We start from the raw sequence: 19,498 nt of genomic DNA on the forward strand, positions 1-19,498 counted from the left end.
TTCTCTCCATCTCTGCCTGTCTCTATGTCTCTCTCCATCTCTGTTTCTCTGTCTTTCTCTCTTTTCTCTGTCTCTGTCTAGCTTTCTGTTACTCTCTTTTCTCTGTCTGTCTCTGCTTCTCTCTCTCTCTCTGTCTCTGCCTCTGTCTCTTCCTCTGTCTCTGTTCCTCTCTCTTTTCTCTGCCTCTCTCTGTCTCTCTGTCTCTGCCCGTCTCCCTCTTTCTCTCTCTATTTCTGTCTCTGTCTGTTTCTCTTTCTGTCTCTCTGCTCTCTGTCCCTCTGTTTCTCTCTCTGTCTGTCTGTCTCTTTCTGCCTGTTTCTGTCTCTGTCTCTCTGTCTCTCTGTCTGTCTCACTGTGTCTGTCTCTCTCTCTGTCTCTGTCTCTCTCTGTCTCTCTCTATCTCCGTCTCTGTCTATTTCTCTCTGTCTGTTTCTCTCTCTGTCTCTCTCTCTCTATCTGTCTGTCTCTCTATCTCTGTCTTTGTCTCTCTCTGTCTGTCTCTCTTTCTGCCTCTGTCTCTGTTTCTCTCTGTCTCTGTCTCTGTCTGTCCCTCTGTTTCTCTCTCTGTCTCTCTCTGTCTGTCTCCCTGTCTCTGCCTGTTTCTGTCTCTGTCTCTCTGCTTCTTTCTCTCTGTCTCTGTCTCTCTGTCTCACTGTCTCTGTCTCTCTCTCTGTCTGTGTCTGTCTCTCCCTCTGTCTGTCTCTTTTTCTCTCTGTCTCTGTTTCTCTCCCTTCCCCACCCCCTCTCCCTCTCGTCCCCTCCACAGTTCTAAGCCAATTCCCATGAGGGGAATTTCCAGAGGACTTTACCTCAGAATGTGGGCAACCACAGCGGGGCCGTACCAATCTCCGGCTGTTTTCCCAGACTTCTTCCCGTGTTCGATGAGCTGATGCAGGCCAAAGCAGGCCAGGGGAGAGTCGGCAAACCACGAGACGATCTTCCGGTGGCAGCTTTCCTCTCCACCTCCGTCATCAGAGCCTCTCCGGGGCGGCTCCTTAATGGGGGACGGGTCTTGGGCCGCCCTCTCCCCCGTGAGGGACGCTTCCAAGGAGGCCGTGAGTTTTTTGACGGTGTGAGACGTCCAGGATTCCGAATCTGAGTTGTCGACATCCAGGGCGTCTGGCCAGGTCCAGGCTAGGATACAAGGAACAAGGTGTTCGTTTTTTTAAGCAGCCAAGCTTTTAACAAGCTTAAAAAGAGACACAGCCATTAAAGCAGTAAACGTGCCTCGCACTGGGCAGACCATGATTTTCAAGTTGTACTTGCAACGACCTCTACCAATTATTTCTAGTTTTTACATCAAAAACCAAAGCAGATTTAGCAAGAGAATATGGCAACATTTATGATATTTAAAAATAGCAGAAAAAAAAAAAAAAAAAAAAAAAAAAAAAAAAAAAAAAAAAAAAAAAAAAAAAAAAAGCCGTAATAGAATGAGAATTTTCTGTACTTGCAGATTAAACTTAATTTTTTTTCTAGAAGATTTTCTTTTTCTAGGAAAAAAATTGCAGAGGCGTCATGATGATGTAAACTTGAGAGCGACCCTGGCCAGCACTGAGGAGGTCTGAGGTGTGGTCAGCCATGTCCAAACACTACCCGTGAGGCTTGATCCTGAGTGAGCCATGACCTGAATGGGTCTCGGTTGGGGGAATGGACCAGATCGGGAGCTCTGAATCTGGGATTTTACCAGATTTGTGAATTCAAATGGGAAAAATGTACATCCTTATTTTGTTCGTCTCCAGCCAATGTTTGCATTTCCTTCTGAGCCTGGTCTACTTCCACCAAATTGTCTAAGGAAGCACACCCCAGAAAGGCCGAGCATCTCCCCAGGTCTCTGGCTCCACAACGCTCGTCCCTAATCCCTCTCTGGTTCTTTCTCTGAGCTCCAAGGGAACATCGCCAGTGTCGGCTGCGGAAGACACTGAGGAAACTCACCTCCTCATTCTCAGGTGCGACAGGTCACTATGAATGTGGGGTGTCAGTCACCTGGGCAGCCGGGACCAGAGGGTCTCTGTAGCGTAAAAACGCACTAAAAAAAAATACTAAGTTTGCACTAAGCCAGCATGACAGGCTGTAGTATGGGAGCAAGCAGACGCTGCATTCTACAGTGACAAAACGAGCCCCAGAAGCAGAAAGTCTACTATCGGGACAGATCCCTGCAGTCTGGCCCAGTGTCACCTCGTACTGTAGCTAAACTGCCCCAGAAAAACAAAGATTTTCAAAGAACTGACTTCATCACTTCCTTTCCAAAACTATGACCTTATTTTAAAATCCTATTAGCAAAACGAGAGAAAGCACTGCTTACACTTATGATACATACACACACTTTATTCACATATGTAACTTAAAAGTCTCAAAACTCAGTTCACCAGTACACGTTTTGGGAAGTAAATGTTAGAATTACATGATCGGATAATGTAGTCATCCTAAAAAAAAAAAATGAATCAAACTCTGAATAAGCCAGGAATTCTATCTCAAAGTATAATCGTTAAAAATAAAAACAAAAATCAATATTACAGCAGGTAATTATGAAATAAATCCAAGCAAAATATACCTGATTATCTGGGCAGGAAAAATTCTAACCTAGCCAAAGTGGGAAGAAAAACCAGAGTCAGACTTCCACATGGCATCCCTGAGGGTCACTGCAGGTTTCCCAGGCTTCCTAAACCTTATACATGGGGAGGAATCTAATGAAAAGGCTGAGGATTAAAGCGTCTTTACGGACAATTAATAAGAAAAATTAAAATCTCGTACACTGCTCAAACACCAGTGGAGGGCAGAGCCGGGGAAGGCAGGCCCACCCCCCCAGGCCTTTTCTCTTTCTCCAATCTGGGCTTGGAGGGCGTCTCCAGGGACCTGCCCACCTCACACACAGCCAGGAGGCTCAGAGGCAGCCCTCGAACCCAAGTCTCTCTGGGTCCCTCTTTCAAAAAAAAAAAAAAAGTAAAGTAGCTGTTTGGGAAAATGAGGAATGAACAAAGCCCCAGGGAGGTTCTGGGGGGGGCCACAAGCTGCCCAGGACCCACCAAGGACTGGCCCACACAGTGGGCAGGATGAAAGAGAACTTCCAGAAAATGGGCAATCTGAAGAAGACACAGATAGTCAGAGAGGAGGGACGGGGATTCCAGGACAGTGAGCCCAAGGGCTGCCCCAAGGAAGGGAAACCTCCTAGGGAAGATGGACTCAGGGCTGCCCCCGGGGGCCCTCAGCCCATGTCACAGGCTGCAGACCCCCACCATGCGTTCAGATTCGAGACCGGAGAAGGCAGAGATGGGCCGCTATCTGTATGATGAGAAGGGGAAGGACATGTCCATCACACGCACAAGGAAGGCATAAAACAAGGCTAACCGTCTGCTGACCTGTGACACAGCAGGCGCCAGGAGAGGTCATTAAAGGCGACTCCCCGCCCGCCATCTGATTAACCTCAATTAGACAATGAAGGACAAGGGAAAAGGTGGCGCAACAAAGGCCAAGTGCCTTCCTCCTCAACATCCTGCTGCTCTCCCAGCATCTGGAAATGGGGGAGCAGGAAGAAGGGGGGCAGGTCCAACTATGGGACCTGGACTGGGCTCATCCCTCAAGACCCACCTGGAGAGAGAAGTAAGGTGAGAAGAAAGGGAGGCAGGGATGAAGAGAGAGAAGAGACAGAGAAGAGAAAAGAGAGAGACAGAGAAGAAACAGAAGAGAGGGGAAGAGACAGAGAGAAAAGAGAGACAGAAGAAACAGAAGAGAAAAAAGAGAACAGAAGAGAAAAGAGAGAAAAGAAACAGAAAAGAAAGAAAGAGAGAAAAAAGAGACTGAGAGAGAGAAAAGAGAGACAGAAAAAACAAGAGAAAAAAGAGAAAAGAAACAGAAGTGAAAGGAAGAGACAGAGAGAAAAAAGACTGAAAGAGAGAGAAAAGCGAATGAGAGCCAGAGAGAAAAAAGAGACAGAAGAAACAGAAGAGAAAAAAGAGAGAAGAAATCAGAAAAAAGAGAGAGAAAAGAGACAGAAGAAACAGAAGAGAAAAAAGAAAGAAAAGAGAGAAGAAATGAGAAACAAGAGAAAAGAAACAGAAGAGAAAGGAAGAGACAGAAAGAAAAAAGAAGACACAGAGAGAGAAAAAACAGAAGAGAAAAAAGAGAGAGGAGAGACAGAAGAGAGAGGAAGACAGAGAAAAGAGAGACAGAGAGAGGAGACAGAAAAGAAGAGACAGAGAAAAGAAAGAGAGAGAGAAAAGAGAAAAGAAACAAAATAGAAAAGAAGAGACAGAGAAGAAACAGAAGAGAAAAAATTGAGACAGAAGAGAAATAGAAGAGAGACAGAAAGACAGATAAGAGAGAGAGACAGAGAGAGATAGACAGAGAGACAGAGAGAGAGAGAGAGAGAGAGAGAGAGAGAGAGAGAGAGAGAGAGAGAGAGAGAGAAAAACAGAGGGGGGGGGGGGGAGGGGGAGACTCTGGAGGAGACAGGTTGCATCTGCCATGAGAAGTGGTCAATGTTTCAGCTGCTTCTGCTAAAAAAAGTTTTATTACTAGGAAACTACTTGGGGGGAGAGGAGAGTTAACCAGAAATACAGGAAAAGCTTTTAAAGGCTTAGATAATGTATAGAGGAGGCAGCAGGGACAAGGAAGCCCACACACTGACCTTCCCTGACCCAGAAAGCACTTGCCACGGGCTGGACTGTAAATTCCATTTGCTGTAGCAGAGTCCAGGAAATAACCCCCCGGGAAAGTCAATGGCCAGGCCACAAAGCCCAGGGGACCCGGCCACAAAGCCCAGGGGGCCCGGCCCAGCCCAGGAGCAAGGACGCGCCTGTGCTTTACCTCGGCCCAGGAAGTGCAGAATGAGCCCCTGTGCCAGGAGCATCTGGCCGGTCCTCAGCGTGCAGCCCCAGCCGCAGTCGGTGGTCAGCGCCGAGCCCTCGATCTGGGGGAACTCCTCCCTGTAGGTCAGCCATATTCTAGAAATGAAGTCTCTCCGGAATTCCTCCACGTTCCCAGAGACAACCACGGGTTCGTTCTCTCCCACCCACTGTGGCTGGACAGGAGCAGGGTCGTTCTCTTCTGTAAGACAAGAGCATGGGGTCACAGTACGCGCAGGCGCGGCTGCTCCCCACCACGGCGCTCATCCGGGGGTCCTTGGGCGGGAAGGAGAACTTGGCTTGGGTTACGTAGGCAGACGCGCCCCCAAGTGCGCTCTGTGGGGCCTTGGCCACAATTGGCAGCGATGACTGCACCATTTACTCCATTCTCTGTGTCACTGACTCTAAGGGATCCCCTCACACCAGAGCTGGGCCCGAGGAGCCCCTCATAAAGGCAGCAGGGAGCTCAGGGCTTCGGACACGGGCGCTCAGGCTAATGTGCCCATGCAATCCCAGGGGGGCTCCAGCACGGCTGAGTGCTATCCGGTCCCTTGCCACCCTCCAAGACCTGCCGGGGATTTGCTGTATTGGGGTGAGCCCCAAAGAGGCTCCTGGGCAGAGGAGTCCCTCCTGTGTAAGTGAGCACCGTGCAGGATCCCAGAGACAGAGATCTACCCAGCTCTGGCGTCCATCAGGGCGGTGGAAAGCCTCCAAAAGGCTCCCTGTCGGCCAAAAGTCTTCCATGCTCCTCCCAAGAGCTCCACTGGCAGGATTCCCCCCTACCCTGGCAGGCTGGCCCCCTTCCTGCCCCTGTGGCCACCCCAGGGCCCTCCACCCCAAGGCCTCCTGGCCGCCCTCCTGCCCACTGTGAGCCCAATCCGCCCTGCTCCAGATCGAGCCCCCTCGTAGGTCACAGCTGCTCGGCCCCGCACCCTTCCCCCATCTCAGGGTCCTTTCCTGGGCAGCCCCCTCACACCCCACAAGGCTGACTCGGCTTTTGGAGGGGAGCCCCAGACCTGGCACATGCTTGCTGGGCGACAGCAGGCGCTTCCCCATCTGTCCTCTAGGAATCCCTCCCTCCGGTTCCAGGGCCGCCTCCCACAGGGGATGTTCTGGGTCCTCAGGCCCATCGTCGCCCGTCCAGCCCCCACAGAAGTGGCTGCGGGCTGGCCCATCGCACACCACCTCTCTCAGTTGCCCGCAGGCTCCTTGGTTCCCCAGCACCGTCTGGTCCCCAGGAGCCACCTGGTAAAGTTGCTCCCTTAAATTGTTGAATCCAACATGGACCTTCCTTGATGGATTCACAGTGACAGAAAAGACTGGAGAAGACACTGAGAAAAGTGGGCCCATTAAAGATTCTCTGATTAAGAGAATGAGCCACATTTGGGCGAGGACCCACTTAACGAGTCTGTCAGCATGTCCCTCCTGGCGGAGAATGATCGCTCCATAACTGAGCAGGAAAAGCAGGTCGGGCCTGACGGGACTTGGGAAAGGCCAAAGTACTTCCAACGACTGCCAGCAGCCCCACAGAACAAAACGCTTTGCAGGGAACCTCAGGGGCTGGAGATCCCAAAGGATTATGGGAAGATGGATGGAGCTGAACAGGGTCAAATGGCACAGGGAGAAGAGTAGGCAATGGAGGGGTCCTTGGCAAGTCAGAAATTTCAGCTGAATGACGAGCCTGGGAAGCAGATTGTCAAGGCTCGAAAAGCCAGCCCAAGGGCCACAGTCACAAGCCTTCGCTGCATCCCAGGCTCCAGCCACCTCCTCCTTGACCCCTCACACCAGGGGACTCCCCCAAACCCTCCAGCCCCAGCTGGCTTCTTTTGGGGGCTGTAAGATCCCTGAGGCCGGAACGCTCCCTTTCTTATCTCTAGCACTCAGCCCCTGGCACGCAGAGGCACCTAATAAATGCTTTCTGCTGACCCCCAGTCTGCTCTGAAGGGGCAAAAGAAACAAGGCTCGGCTCCTGCCGCCTAGTCCACCAAGGCGGGGCGGGAAAAGGGAATCCTTTGCAGCGGCAGCCAGCAGGAGAGGGCAGCTCAGCACTGAGCGCGAGCCCCGAAGGGGAGGCTGACGGCGGGACGACGACGACCACCTGGCCCAGGGCCCGTTCGTGGCGAACCTCGAGGGGGCCGCGCGGCCGCTCGCAGCCTGAGCTCTCACCTTCAGACTTGAAGTGGTAGCATTTCCCCAGCAGCAGGACGGGCGAGTTCCTGCTGAAGTACGTCTTGGTCTTCAGCACCCAGCCTGGGGAGGAAGAGAGGGAGTCTCCGTCAGGGAGGGCGGCGGCTTCCACGGCACCACCGCACCTCTGGGCCCGGCTCCCTGCCACCAGAAGCCATTATCGCTGTGTGTGAGTGAGAGAGGGAAAGGGCTGACCGCGGAGCGGAACAAGGGGCTCTGTGCTCACCAAGCCGCCCAGAGAAAGCCACACTGCGCAACAGAGAAAATGGCGGGCAGGTTGGCGTGCCCTCTGCAGCAAGGGCTGAGAAAGCGCTCGGGCTGGCTCTCGGCTCAGCCACGTTCCGAAGGGCCGACCTATCCGAGACCACCCGGGCCGGAGCACCTTCTCCCCTCTGCCCCTTCCCAGCCCAGGGTGCCCCGGATCTTGCCCCACGGGCCTGCCCTGTATCCCCAGCATGTGACCCCAGGTCCTCACCTGTGGTCATTCGGGGCCATTCTCTGTTTCCTCCCTCAAGCCAGCCTCCTCCTCCTCCCCTCGGGCCATCCCCAGGCCTAGAATGGCCTCCCTTTTCCCTGCTCATTTGGCCTCAAAGCTCCCAGCTTCCTTCAAACCCCAACTTGAAACGTCCCTTGGCAGAGGCCTTCCCAGCCCCAGGGCCTTCATCCTGTCATGGCTGAGCCCCTGTGCCTCCCCCTGCCACCTCCCGGAGCCGGCCCAGGGCCGTGCTCCCAATGCAGCAAAGGGGCCTTTTACTCTCCAGCCGAGGCCCGGACTGACTCCTCCCTCCAAAGCTCCATCTCCTCCTGCCCCGTTCCCCAATCCTCTTCATCCTCCTCCTAGGGCTGCCCATCTGGCACCGGCCTCTCCCTGTACTCAGACCCAGAGGCCTCCCAAGCCGAATTCCTCTGGTTCTCTCCCAAAGAAAGGCTCTGCTCCCAGGCGCGCAGCTGCCGTGCTCCTCCTCACCCCTGGGCTCGGCCTACTCCTGGCTGCTCATCCCCCGGTTCAGCCCACTCCTTCTGGCTCCTCATCCCCGGGCTCGGCCCCTCTCCTCACTCCTTGGCCCATCCCAACGACCTCCTCACTGGTCTCCCGGCCCCTTCCCCACACCCGCCAGTTTCTCCCAAGGCTCTCCCTGCCTCTGGCTAAAGGCCTGCAGCTTTTTCATCTGATCTGGACGCAGCACGACCACCCACAGACCCCACAATTCTGGCAGATGTCAGGCCTTCGCTAAGTCTTTTCATAAAGAACTAACTGGTCGTGAAAGGGGCCACGCTCTCGGGAGCCTTCCCCGTGAATGCCACTCACAGAGGGTGGAGGAACACCCCAGGAGGAGGAAGCCATAGAAGAGGGAAAGCGCCCGGTTGCCCCTAGCTGGAAGGGGGGCCTCGACCCACATCCACAGCCCCACCGCGGGGGCACGTCCTCAGAATGCTCCTCCCAGCGCGCCTCTCACTCCATTCTTCCCACAACCCCGTGGGGTCGGGGCTGTCAGGAGGACGAGCCAGCTCCTGGGCCCCCGCTAACAGACGTCTGAGAAAAGACTCAATGCAGCCCCTCCTGCAGGAGAGTCCGGCCCCGGCCCACGAGCTGAGGACACCAAGACTCCGTAATTCCACAACCGTGACAGCAACACTTACTGTATTTCATGTTGTTCCACGCTGACATAAATTTGGTTTTCAGTTTGTCGACTTCGTCTCTCCCTGTGGCCTCCATGTTCAAGTGAAGGGAAAGCCATCCCTCGGTCACGCTCTTCGGGGGAGCTTGCTTATCTTCCTGTACACACACAGAAAAGGCAAAAAACGCTCATAAACACCGATTTCTAGCACACATGGTCACACATCCATGCAGAGATGAGAGCAACTGTCCTCAGGATACCCAAATGTAAACACAACTAGGAAAGGGGCGACCAAAAGCCTTAATTTGTAGAACAGAAAGCGATCCAAGTTCCATGAATATTTAAGTAATGAAAACATTTAATTCCAAACACACAATAAAATTATCACATTAACACAAACAAAACACCTCTTCCAATCGCTCTCAACCGCACAACAAAGTTGGCTAGCGTCTATGTCCCCCACTCTGGGGATCTGAGCTACCCACACTTGGATTTTATTTGTTTTTAAAGAAGGCTAGTGGAATCCCCATAAAAAATAGGGTATTTTTCAGAACCCTTTACTCACATGAAACAGATCACTGTTTTCATATGAATTTGAACTATTTTTTTAATTGAGACATTTCCTCCCATTCCTAAACTCTCCATCACTGAAATAAACGTGTTGCACTGAGGAGATTTAACTGTACAAGACAACACAGTCTGTGGCTCAGAAAGGACTCTGAGCTTTCAGAGGCAAGTCAGACTTAAAACTCAAGAGTGAGGGATATTTTTTGAAGGAAAATTAATTATACCCAAAAATACTTGCATTTCTTCGCAATAATACACAATTTACTTTCCACAGAAAGAATATTTCATGGAACATTAATCTTTCAAGTTATAAATATCTCCTGAAAAGCATTGATAAAAATATTTTTTAACAGCACACATAGTATTTTTAAAATGTGTATTTTAAAATGCTACTAATTGTGCTTTTTGTTTTGTCATAAAGTTCCTTCTTCTTGGCTTTAAAACAAGCCAACCATTTTATAATCAAGTTGTTCATTCTGGTCAGTTTAAAAATATCAGCACTAGCAGTCCCTGCCTTTGCTCTCTCCCGGTGCAGATTTTCAAAAAAAGCTATTTTACTTAGTGGTCAGGGAAACAGGAAAAAAAATGGGGGAAAAATACCCAAAGAACTGATTCACAGAAATCATCCTATAAATAGTCAATTTTCCACTTACATGACCTTACATGACTAGCATAATTACATGATTCATACTACGTAACTGTAAGTGGATAACGATAGATTATGGTAAATAGCACGTAGAGAAAACTTTTAGGTTAGCAAAAAATTTTAATTAAGTCATTTCACAATAACTCTGTGAGGTAGATGCTATTATTATAACTTCCATTTTACAGACAGAGAAATTGAGGTTAAATGACTTGCCAGAAACACACAGTTAAATGAGTGAGACTTAAATTCAATTCTTCCTGATGCCCAATGAAGCAATCTAGCACCTAAAGGCTAAAGACTGAGCCAGGACCAAAACTTCATTGGCAAAGGGACCACCTTAGGGAGAAAGCTCCTCTCCCAGTGCAGATCAATGGCTCTCCTACAGTCTAGTCCTACAAATTCACCAGGAGCACTAGGAGGTGAAAAGTCTCTCTGGCTCACCTGGTCAGGTGGTGTCGGAGGTGAACAGATATAGAGAAAGCTCCCTTTAATTTGTTCTATTGAATGGATGGGTTCTGAGAAAATAGACTGATACAAAATCTACATTTTAAGAACTTAATCAGTAAAGAACTGGAGGATTGAAATGGAGAACTTCGGCATCACAAACTGAACGCAAATTGCAAACCATCATCTCTACAATCCCTACCACAGGTTTTGGTTCCAAAGATCAGGTGGCAATACATTGTTTAGAACTCACATGGGAAAACTCTTTTTTTTTTTTCCCAGTCAAATAATGTTATGAATTTTGGATCAGGTTCCAGGCTAGCCCACAAAAGTCTATTTAAGTAGTCACCTCATGCGTGACAAATCCTAGGAAACGGTACTCCTATACTGCTGGCAAATAAATCAAACAAGCAAATCATGAAACTTTAAAAATAGCTTTTTGTTCCTTTTGTGAATGCTGACTTGTTTAACTGGAGGAAGATGAACAGGGAAGTCTCCATCTAGGAAGATTCTGACGATAATTTCTGGGATCTTTCAAAGAACATTAGGGGATATCACTGGTTCTTTGCCAAATCTGATTTCATTTTTTAAATGTTTTCTCTGACATCACAATGCATTGCAAGTGTTTATCTGACATTCTGATAAAAGGAAGATAGTTAATAGGATGTGTAAATGCCAGAAAAATGATGGTCTGCAGCACTTCTAGTCTAAAAACTCCTGGAAGAAGAAAATCGGGGATTGAAACTTGGAGCAAGGCCGTTCTCCAGACTGGCCCCCAGACAGGGCTCTTTGGTTGCTGCTGTCCAGAGGGAAGGCATGACAAGAATGGCGGCTTCTTAGTGGGCGGGGATTGTGGGGCGGGAAAGGACAGAAAAGATGCAGCGGACAAATGGCCATTTATACAGAGGACGTTCAGAACTCGAGTGGTCACATGTGGCACAGGACAGAGCGCTGGGCCTGGAGGCAGGAAGCCGCCACTTCCCCAGTTCCAATGTGACCTCGGACACTCCCTGGCTGTGGGACCCTGGGCAAGTCCCTTCACTCTCTTTGTCTCTGTTCCTCTTTTGTAGAATGAACTGGAGAAAAAAATGGCAAATACTCCGGCATGTCTGCCAAAAGAAGTCCAAGAGGTAACAGAGCCAAAAATGGATGAATCATGTACACATAAACACACATGTAACAGTGAACAGATACACGTGTGTGAGCACCTACATGCACACGTTAATTGCTTATATACCTTGGATATCAAACCCTTATCAGAGAAATTTGATTCAAAGATTTTTTCCCATTCAATCACTGCCCTTCTTATTCTAGAGTCATTGATTGTCTATGGAGAAGCTTTTCAATTTCACGTAGTCAGTTACCTATTTATCTTCTCTAACTGCCTTTAACCTTTGATTAAGAATACATCATCTCCTATCTACAGCCATAACATATGTTTCTCTTCTAATTTTAAAAAATGTGACCTTTATGATCACAAGCATCTTTGTACCTTTAATTTCCTTGTCTAATCTTACTGCTATTGCAAGCATTTCCAAAACCATAACAAATAATAAACTCTTTTGTCCTTTACTTCTATATGGAATATGCATGGTACTAGAAAAGATTCTAATGTTTTCTCATTATGTGTAATGTATATTTTTGGTTTTGAATACTCTATGTCTACATAGTGTTGGGTTTTTAATCATAAATGAGTGGGGTTTTTTTTGGTTATAGGCTTTGTCTGCCTGTAAGATGTTTTAGATGAGACGTAGTTTTAGATCATTTTCTTTTTAATATATGTTGATTGTTTTCCTTATGTTGAACTGTCTTTGAATCACAGATATAAATCCAACTTGGAGGATGACAATTTCTGAAACGAACTACTACAGTCTGTTTGATAGGCTTTTGTTTAAAATAAATTTTAATCAATATACACTAATGATGCTGTTCTATACTTCTGTTTTGTCCTTCTTTAGCTTGGGGATTAAGGCTATCTTTTCATAAGAGAAATCTAATACAGTGCTTGCTTTTTCACTTTTTGAGAATAATTTGCTATTAGTGCTAATTGATACTAATTGTTCTTTAAAAGTTTATAGAATTCACTATCAATCCATGAGGAAAAGAAGCTTTGTTTCCCACTCTGGTAGTCTTTTGCAGCTAATTCTACTTCCTTTTCTGATGTTGGGTTACTTAAGAGCTCTACTAGGTCTGCTGTTAAAGTGCTCGGGTTTTTTTTTTTTTATTATTATTCTTTATTTTTTATTTTTAAGGTATTTCTCTAATTTGTGTACTCAAGTTTTATTAGTACATATCTTGCTATAGTAGGTTCTGATAATTCTTTTTATTTCGCATTGTCAATTCATTTTGACATTTTGTTGATCTGATTTTCGTCCTTTTTTAAAAAAACAGACTGACTAAACATTTATCAAAAAAAATCAGTTTTGGGGTTTACTTATTCCTGTAGTTTGTTGTTGTTTCCAATTTATTTTTCCTATAATTTTAATATCTCCAGTATGGTGCTTATTTTAAGTTTAGGTGTTAGTTTTCTAATTTTTAAAATGCATATCTAGTTCATCCTCTCTAGAAAAAAGGTGCTTCTTTCCCTGCAGACAATTTTAGCTACAATTCCAAAAGTTTGTACATTGTTTAGTTATCTTTTTTTTAACTTAATTATAATTTGCTTTTTGACTCATTCATTATTTAGGTTTTTATTGTTAAGTTTATATTTGGGTCTGTCTTTTGTTTATGTTCCCTGAACCAATTACTATTTAAAATTATATAATGGCTTGTAAAGGATGTTTACTATTTCTACCTTTTAATTTTCTTTGCAATATCTGTGCCCTGATATAGTCAATTTCTGTAAAAGTTCCACATAATACTAAGCTATGTATTCTTTAATAGCTCTACTTAGAAGATACCATAAATTTTTTTTAGCTCTAGTTTCTCCATGAATTTGTTCAATTCCATATTTTTCCTTTATTCCACTTTCTTTTAGATTTGTCCAGTACTGAGAGAGGTACTATTACATTACTTTTTGTGTGTTTTTTTGTTGTCCATTTACTTTTATCTTTAAAATTTTAGATGCTAAGATATTTATAGCAAATAAGTTTAATATTAGTATTCCTATTCATTTGTAGTCCATCATTCCTTTCAGCAAAATATAGTTTTGTTGTTTCTCTTAGTTACGAATATTTGTTTTTGCTCTAACAGTATAACTGCAACTCTTGTTTTTTGGGGGGATTAGTCTGATATACAAAAAATTTTCCCCAGTCTTTAGTTTTATCCAGAATATCTCTGTTTTTGGTTTTTGGGAGGTTTTTTTTTTTGGGGGGGGGAGGGATTGGTTTTGGTTTTAATGTTTCTGGAAAGCAACAGAATAAGGGATTTTGTTTTCTAATTCAATCTTTTCTTTTTTCATTTTATTGGATTAAGTCCATTCACATTTAAAGATATGAGAGTTGGGTTTCTAAGATTTTTTTTTCTTTTTTCTCTGAAAACATAGTATTTTGTCTCTTCAATTATTTTAACAATCTACTTTAAGGCAAATCTGTTCCCATTTCTCCCTTCCATTCATCCTCAAGTTCCATTCACCTTTCCTTAGTTTTCTAGTTTTGCTTAGCTTTTATTAGCTCATATTTCTTTCTTCTTTTTGTTTATTATTTAGTTCTTCCTTTCTTTTTTCCTTCCTCCTAGATAAGTAGTTAAATAAAATGTCTCTTCCTCTCCTGGCCTTCAACTCACTATGCTCATTAAGGTTTTTTCTTAGTCTAATTTTGTCCCTTTTCCTTCCCTTCAATTCTACCCCACCCTCTTTATTATCTTTTCTTTCTATTTTAGACTTTTATTCATTGATTTATGGTCATGATACTTAGTTCTTCCTTCTTTAACCTCTGCATTCACCATAAAACTAAAGTTTCTAAAGTGCCAATTTTGAGTTACTACTTCTAAATAATTTCTATTATTTTGCCTCCTGAGTCCCCTTTACTGTTGTATTCACTCTTAGAAATAGCGATTCCTGCAGATGATAGAGAGGATATCTTCTTATGATAGTTTTCCTATAACCCATGATTATATATGTCATTAACAATCTTTGCCTTCCCCATCATCATTTTTTTTCCATTTGCCATTAAATTTCCTCCATTCTTTTACGTCAGTTGCCCCAGGAGCTCTGATTCTCCTTCTCCTGAGGCAGCCACTATAAGCAAGAAATCCCTGAAGATTATACCCACTGTCCTTGATTACTGTATGAATGGCATTCAAAGCCCTTCATCACCTAACCCGCTTCCATCTTCCTGTATTTCTTATGCCTCATTTCCCTAGTGATTCCGGCCCCTCCATCTCTCATATCTGGCTATTTGCTCTGTGTTCTCCATGCCTGGGATTCTTTCCTTCTTCCATTTCAATTCCTGATTTCCTTTAAGACTCAATTAAAATCCTATAATCTCTTTTAAGTATTTCCATTTTATCCTGTAGATAGCCTGTTTTGTATATATTTCTTTACTTTGTTTCCCTCATTAGATTGTCTTTTGTTTATTTTTTCTATCTAATCCCAACATAGAATCTAGTACATAGTAGGTGCTTAATAAATATTTATTAAAGTGAACTATCTACCTCCCTGTATTCTCCTATTTGGGCATATGAAAAACAAGTAATTTATTTAGACTCTATTTTCTTTCTTGAAGCACCTCAAATGCCTCTTTTTATTAAATGTTCTTTGTTTCCTCTCTCTCTCTCTTTCTCTCTCTCTCTCTCTCTCTCTCTCTCTCTCTGTATGTGTATATATATATCTCCAGATCACTGGCAGAATTTTGCAACAGAGAGGTTTGTTCTGTTCTGGAGGCAATCGGTGGATCCTTCTGATTGGCACGTTGTGTTCTGGGTCCAGAAGTTCTGCACAATCTTCCCAGCGCTGAGCTGATGTGTTCTCCTGGGAGACTTACGGTCCTCAACTATCTCTATGTATCCTGTCTTTGAGATCAATATGCTTTGCTAATACGAGATCATGTTTCATCTTAGCAATCGTGCTTTTTGCTTCTCTTCTTTAAGAGTGCTCTCCTCTTTTCTGTATTTGCATCTCCTACTGATTGATTATTTTCCTTAGTTTCTTTAGGGAGACCTAGCACTGTGGATTAAAGTTATTCTATTCTGCTGAATGTTTGTTGTGCAGGCCACAAATCCCAGTTTAACAATTCTTGTTTCTCTTTTAAACCATTCAGGAATATCCCGATGGGATTCTGTCTTCACTTAGGAATCCACAGGCCCTCTGCTCCCGAATTTCTGTACTACGGTATTTATTCAGAAATGTCTGGAACTCTTTTAGCTGATCTGAAGCCCTCCTCTCTTTCCCTGCTTATGCTCAAGATCTTTAAGTGAATTTTCTATCTCCTGAAACCTCCGTAAGCTCCTTAAAGGCAGGGGCTGCCCTTTGCCTCTTTATGTATCCCCAGCATTTTAAGGCTGTTGTCATTTGTCCTTCCTTCTCAAAGAGGAGCATTTAAGGTTAGAGTCGAGAGAGGTAGGGTTAGACATTAGAGAGGGGACACTGTGACCTGCAAGTGACTCGGACTGGGCAAGGTCCCTGTCCCCTCCGGAGTCTTCTGGTCAGTGGTCAGAGGGAGATCAGGACGCCTGCAGGTGACCCAGGTGCACAGGGAGACCTCGGCCTTTTGGCGCTAAGGACTTGGACAAGTCTCAGTTTGTCTGAGGCGACGCCTAGTGATTCAGGCTGGGAATCAGTCATTTCCAGAAGTCAATGTCCTCAACAAGAATGAGGGGCAGAGGTGGTGCAGAGAGGGTGGAGGGAAGGCGGGAACTCGCCCGACCTCTCCCCCACACACTCCAAACTCATATTAGAGCAAAAGTACCCAAAAAAGACAGAGGAGAACATTTTCCAGCCAAAGACAACTTAGAAGCTCAGCAAGGAGTCTGTGACCAAGGTGGGAGTCCAGCGGGCAGTCCCAGGCCCAGCCCCAACCCCAGCCCAGGCCTGGCCCGCTAGAGGCTTCCATCCCTTTCAGCCCAGAGACACCAGGGAAGACTCAGAAGGTCAGTGGAGAGGGTCTATGGCAATCCCAGTGCAGCCCCGGTCAGCAAAACCCCAACCCAGGCAGCATCCTAGACCTCACAGCTACAGTGGGGTAGGGACAATCCTAATAGCGCCAGGGCAGAAAAGAGGGCTCCTGGTCAGATTCCTGGACAACAGCTGCACAAAACCCCTGAAGCTCGAGCCAGTTTTGCTTTTTAAGGCATTCTTCTCCTCATTACTTTTGCACAGCATAATAAATTTGGAAATACATTTAGAAGAATTGCACTTGTTTAACCTATATCTGCTTGCTTGCTTTCTTAGAAAAGGGACATAGGGAGGAGAGGGAAAAATGATAAGTGATAAGTCAGTTGCCTAATTTAGCATGGTACCTAGCAAATTCTCTAGCTCACTAATGTATTTAAGTACTCACTGGAGTTCACACTTTTGGGAGATTCACAAGTCAGTATTCAGTATGAGATTCACAAGTCAGAAACCCACAATCCCACTGTCTCAGAGGAGGAGTCAACCTTTGAGAGAGCATAAAAACAGCTGAGCTCAGTCAGCAGAATTCAGTTGCAAAGATTCAGAGTGGAGGAGAGTAAGTTCAGAAGAAGCCCACTCTCGGAGGCAGAACCAGATTCATTCATCCCATCTCACACCACCGTGGGTGCAGGCTCTCTTCCTTTGCTTCTCCACTGAAAAATAGGCCTCTAAGAAAGCTAACTGGGCCCAAGGAAAGAGACGAGACTTGGAAGGAGAAAATAAACGTTTGGATTTTATCAGCTGGCTGCATTGGGAGTGATTATTACTCAGAACCGAAACTAAGGCTGCCTCCGAAAACCTCCCCAAGAAACCTGCTCAGAGAAAACCATTATATTATAAAAAGAAGAAGAAGAAGAAGAAAACACCACAAAAAAGCTTTTACAGTGGAGGGGCAGAGGAACAGAAGAGAGGGGGGGGAGTGAATCTTACTCTCATCAGAATTGGCTCAAATAGAAAACATATACAATAAGAGTATGGAAATCTATCTCATCCTGCATGAAAATAGGAGGGAAATGGGATAAGATAAGGGAGGAGGGTGATAAAAGAGAGGGAGATAAGATTGGGAGAGAATGATCAGTAGCAAAACAGTTTTTGAGGAGGGACAGGGTGAAAGGAAAAAGAATAAATGGGGGGGGGGGGAAGCGAAGTATATAATTATCAAAAGGAATTGTAAAAAAACTTTTGAAGCAAGTTTCTCTGATGGAATATTACTGTTCTCTGGGAAATGATTGATGAGCAGAATGTTCTCAGGGAAAAAAAGAAACCTGGAAAGTCCTCCCTGAACAATGTACTGTATACAAAGTAACAGCAATGTTCTGGGATGACCAGCTGTGAATGACTTTGTATTCTCAGTAGTACAATCATCCACAACTACTCTGAAGGACTCAGGATGAAAAATCTTATCCATACCCAGAGAAGAAACTGACTGTGTCTGAATATAGAGCAAAGCATTCTCTATTTCTTTCTTTCTCTCTCTCTCTCTCTCTCTCTCTCTCTCTCTCTCTCTCTCTCTCTCTCTCTCTGTCTCTCTCTCTCTCTCTCTGTCTCTCTGTCTCTCTCTGTCTCTCTTTTTAACTCAGTTTTTCTTGAGGGTGTTTATTTTCATTAGGGTGGGAGATCTATGTTTTTTTTTCTTCACAACCCGACTCTTATGGAAATATTTTACATAAATTCACTTGAGGGTGGAAATAAAGGAGAGAATCTAGAACTCAAAAATCTTAAAAAGAAATATTTTTAAAATGTTATTTTGAATGTACGTGGGGGAAATTATTAAATAAACAAATTTAAATTTAAGGGAAAAAAATGAAAGACAAACAATAACAACAGCAACATCCCCAGCATTTGGCTGGGGAAGGAGGGAGTGGGAGGACAGCAAAGGAAAGAGGGAAAGGGTAGAGTTTAGTTTTGTTGAAGCCCCACTGGACTATAGTGGGTGGTGGATGAGAGGTTAGGGTTAGGGTTACATGTGTTAGGGGCTAGAGATGAACCTTCTCTGCTGTTAGTTCATTTGACTGTTACTTCATTATGGTTTTGGGTGTCCCAGACTATGTTGGTAGCTGAAATCATTTTATCTCTTGCCCATAATTCCTATTTTAGAGCTTTGGGCAGTCATGAGAATGAAAGAAAATGTTTAGTCATACGTGTTGTTAGTAATGCAACTGGCCATCCATCCCAAACAAATTCCTTTAGCTACTTTATTAACATTTATTTGACTAAGGAAAAGAACCACAATGGTTTACACTGCAAACTGTACGCAAACCTTAAAAGCCAAACTAAGGAAGCCCAGAACTTTGATAACTGATCCTACAGAACTGACTAGATCTCTTGCGATAGGATTCTAGCTCCAATTTACTCAAAGAAGCCCAGATGAAACTTGTCAGAAAAGAAATTCTTCCGGAAGCCCTAAGGCCAGGAGGGGATGGCCTAGAACTTGGCCTGTACCCTGTCAATAGTAAGGAAGTCAACAAAAACAGAAAACTGCAGTAACTTTAAAAAGGTGTGTCCCTTATTCAGGTATACCAAATTAGAACAATATCCAGAGTGTTTACTCCACAACTGTATATTTCACAACAAAATATGCGTTTCAAAATTTCTAAACAAGTTGTGAGAAAAGAAAAATTGCTGAGACAAAGGGGTTTCTTCCCTCTTCTTAAGGGAAAAAAAAAAATTTGGTTTTCTTGTAACATTTACAGATATCTGGTATAATGATTCAGTCATGTGAAAAACTCAAGTTCCTCAATTCAGTTTCCCAGTAACACTCTGCTCAAAGTGACTTGGAAAACTTGCTGACCCCCTGTCAACTTCTGCTTCATTTTAGAAGAGATGGAGTAGAATCTGGAAGGAGTTACTGCTGTAACTGCACACTTAGCCTCTTACTGCATTTCCTTTATCTCTGTTTGGAGATGAATAGAGAAAAGTCCTTCAAGGTGACCCCTGAGCTGAATACAGCATGGATAAAAAAAAATCACAGTCATCGACAAAGCAAGAGTCAGTCTCACTGCAAAATTCCAAACTCAGGGAACTTCTTTCCAAAAATCTATCCCATCTTTAACTTGTTTTGCTTATAAATCACAAAGCAATGCACAACATGACGAATATGGAAATCTGTTTAAAAGGACAGCACATATTTAACCTATATCAGATT

General features: G+C 44.9%; 1 protein-coding gene across 6 annotated transcripts in view; it reads right to left on the reverse strand.

The window, feature by feature from the left end:
• ATG4C (autophagy related 4C cysteine peptidase) overlaps positions 1-19,498 on the reverse strand; it is a 67,488-nt gene that overhangs the window by 36,665 nt on the left and 11,325 nt on the right. For all 6 annotated transcript variants that reach the window (XM_031968985.1, XM_012547558.3, XM_023501671.2 and 3 more), the window contains exons 3-6: positions 8,670-8,805; positions 7,008-7,091; positions 4,804-5,043; positions 810-1,134 (exon numbers count right to left, since the gene is read on the reverse strand). In XM_031968985.1, the coding sequence (XP_031824845.1) occupies positions 810-1,134; positions 4,804-5,043; positions 7,008-7,091; positions 8,670-8,745 (725 nt within the window). In that variant the 5' untranslated portion in view covers positions 8,746-8,805. The remainder of the gene's footprint in view (positions 1-809; positions 1,135-4,803; positions 5,044-7,007; positions 7,092-8,669; positions 8,806-19,498) is intronic.

The sequence above is a fragment of the Sarcophilus harrisii genome, chromosome 4, assembly GCF_902635505.1.
Source record: "Sarcophilus harrisii chromosome 4, mSarHar1.11, whole genome shotgun sequence".
Classification (NCBI taxonomy): domain Eukaryota; kingdom Metazoa; phylum Chordata; class Mammalia; order Dasyuromorphia; family Dasyuridae; genus Sarcophilus; species Sarcophilus harrisii.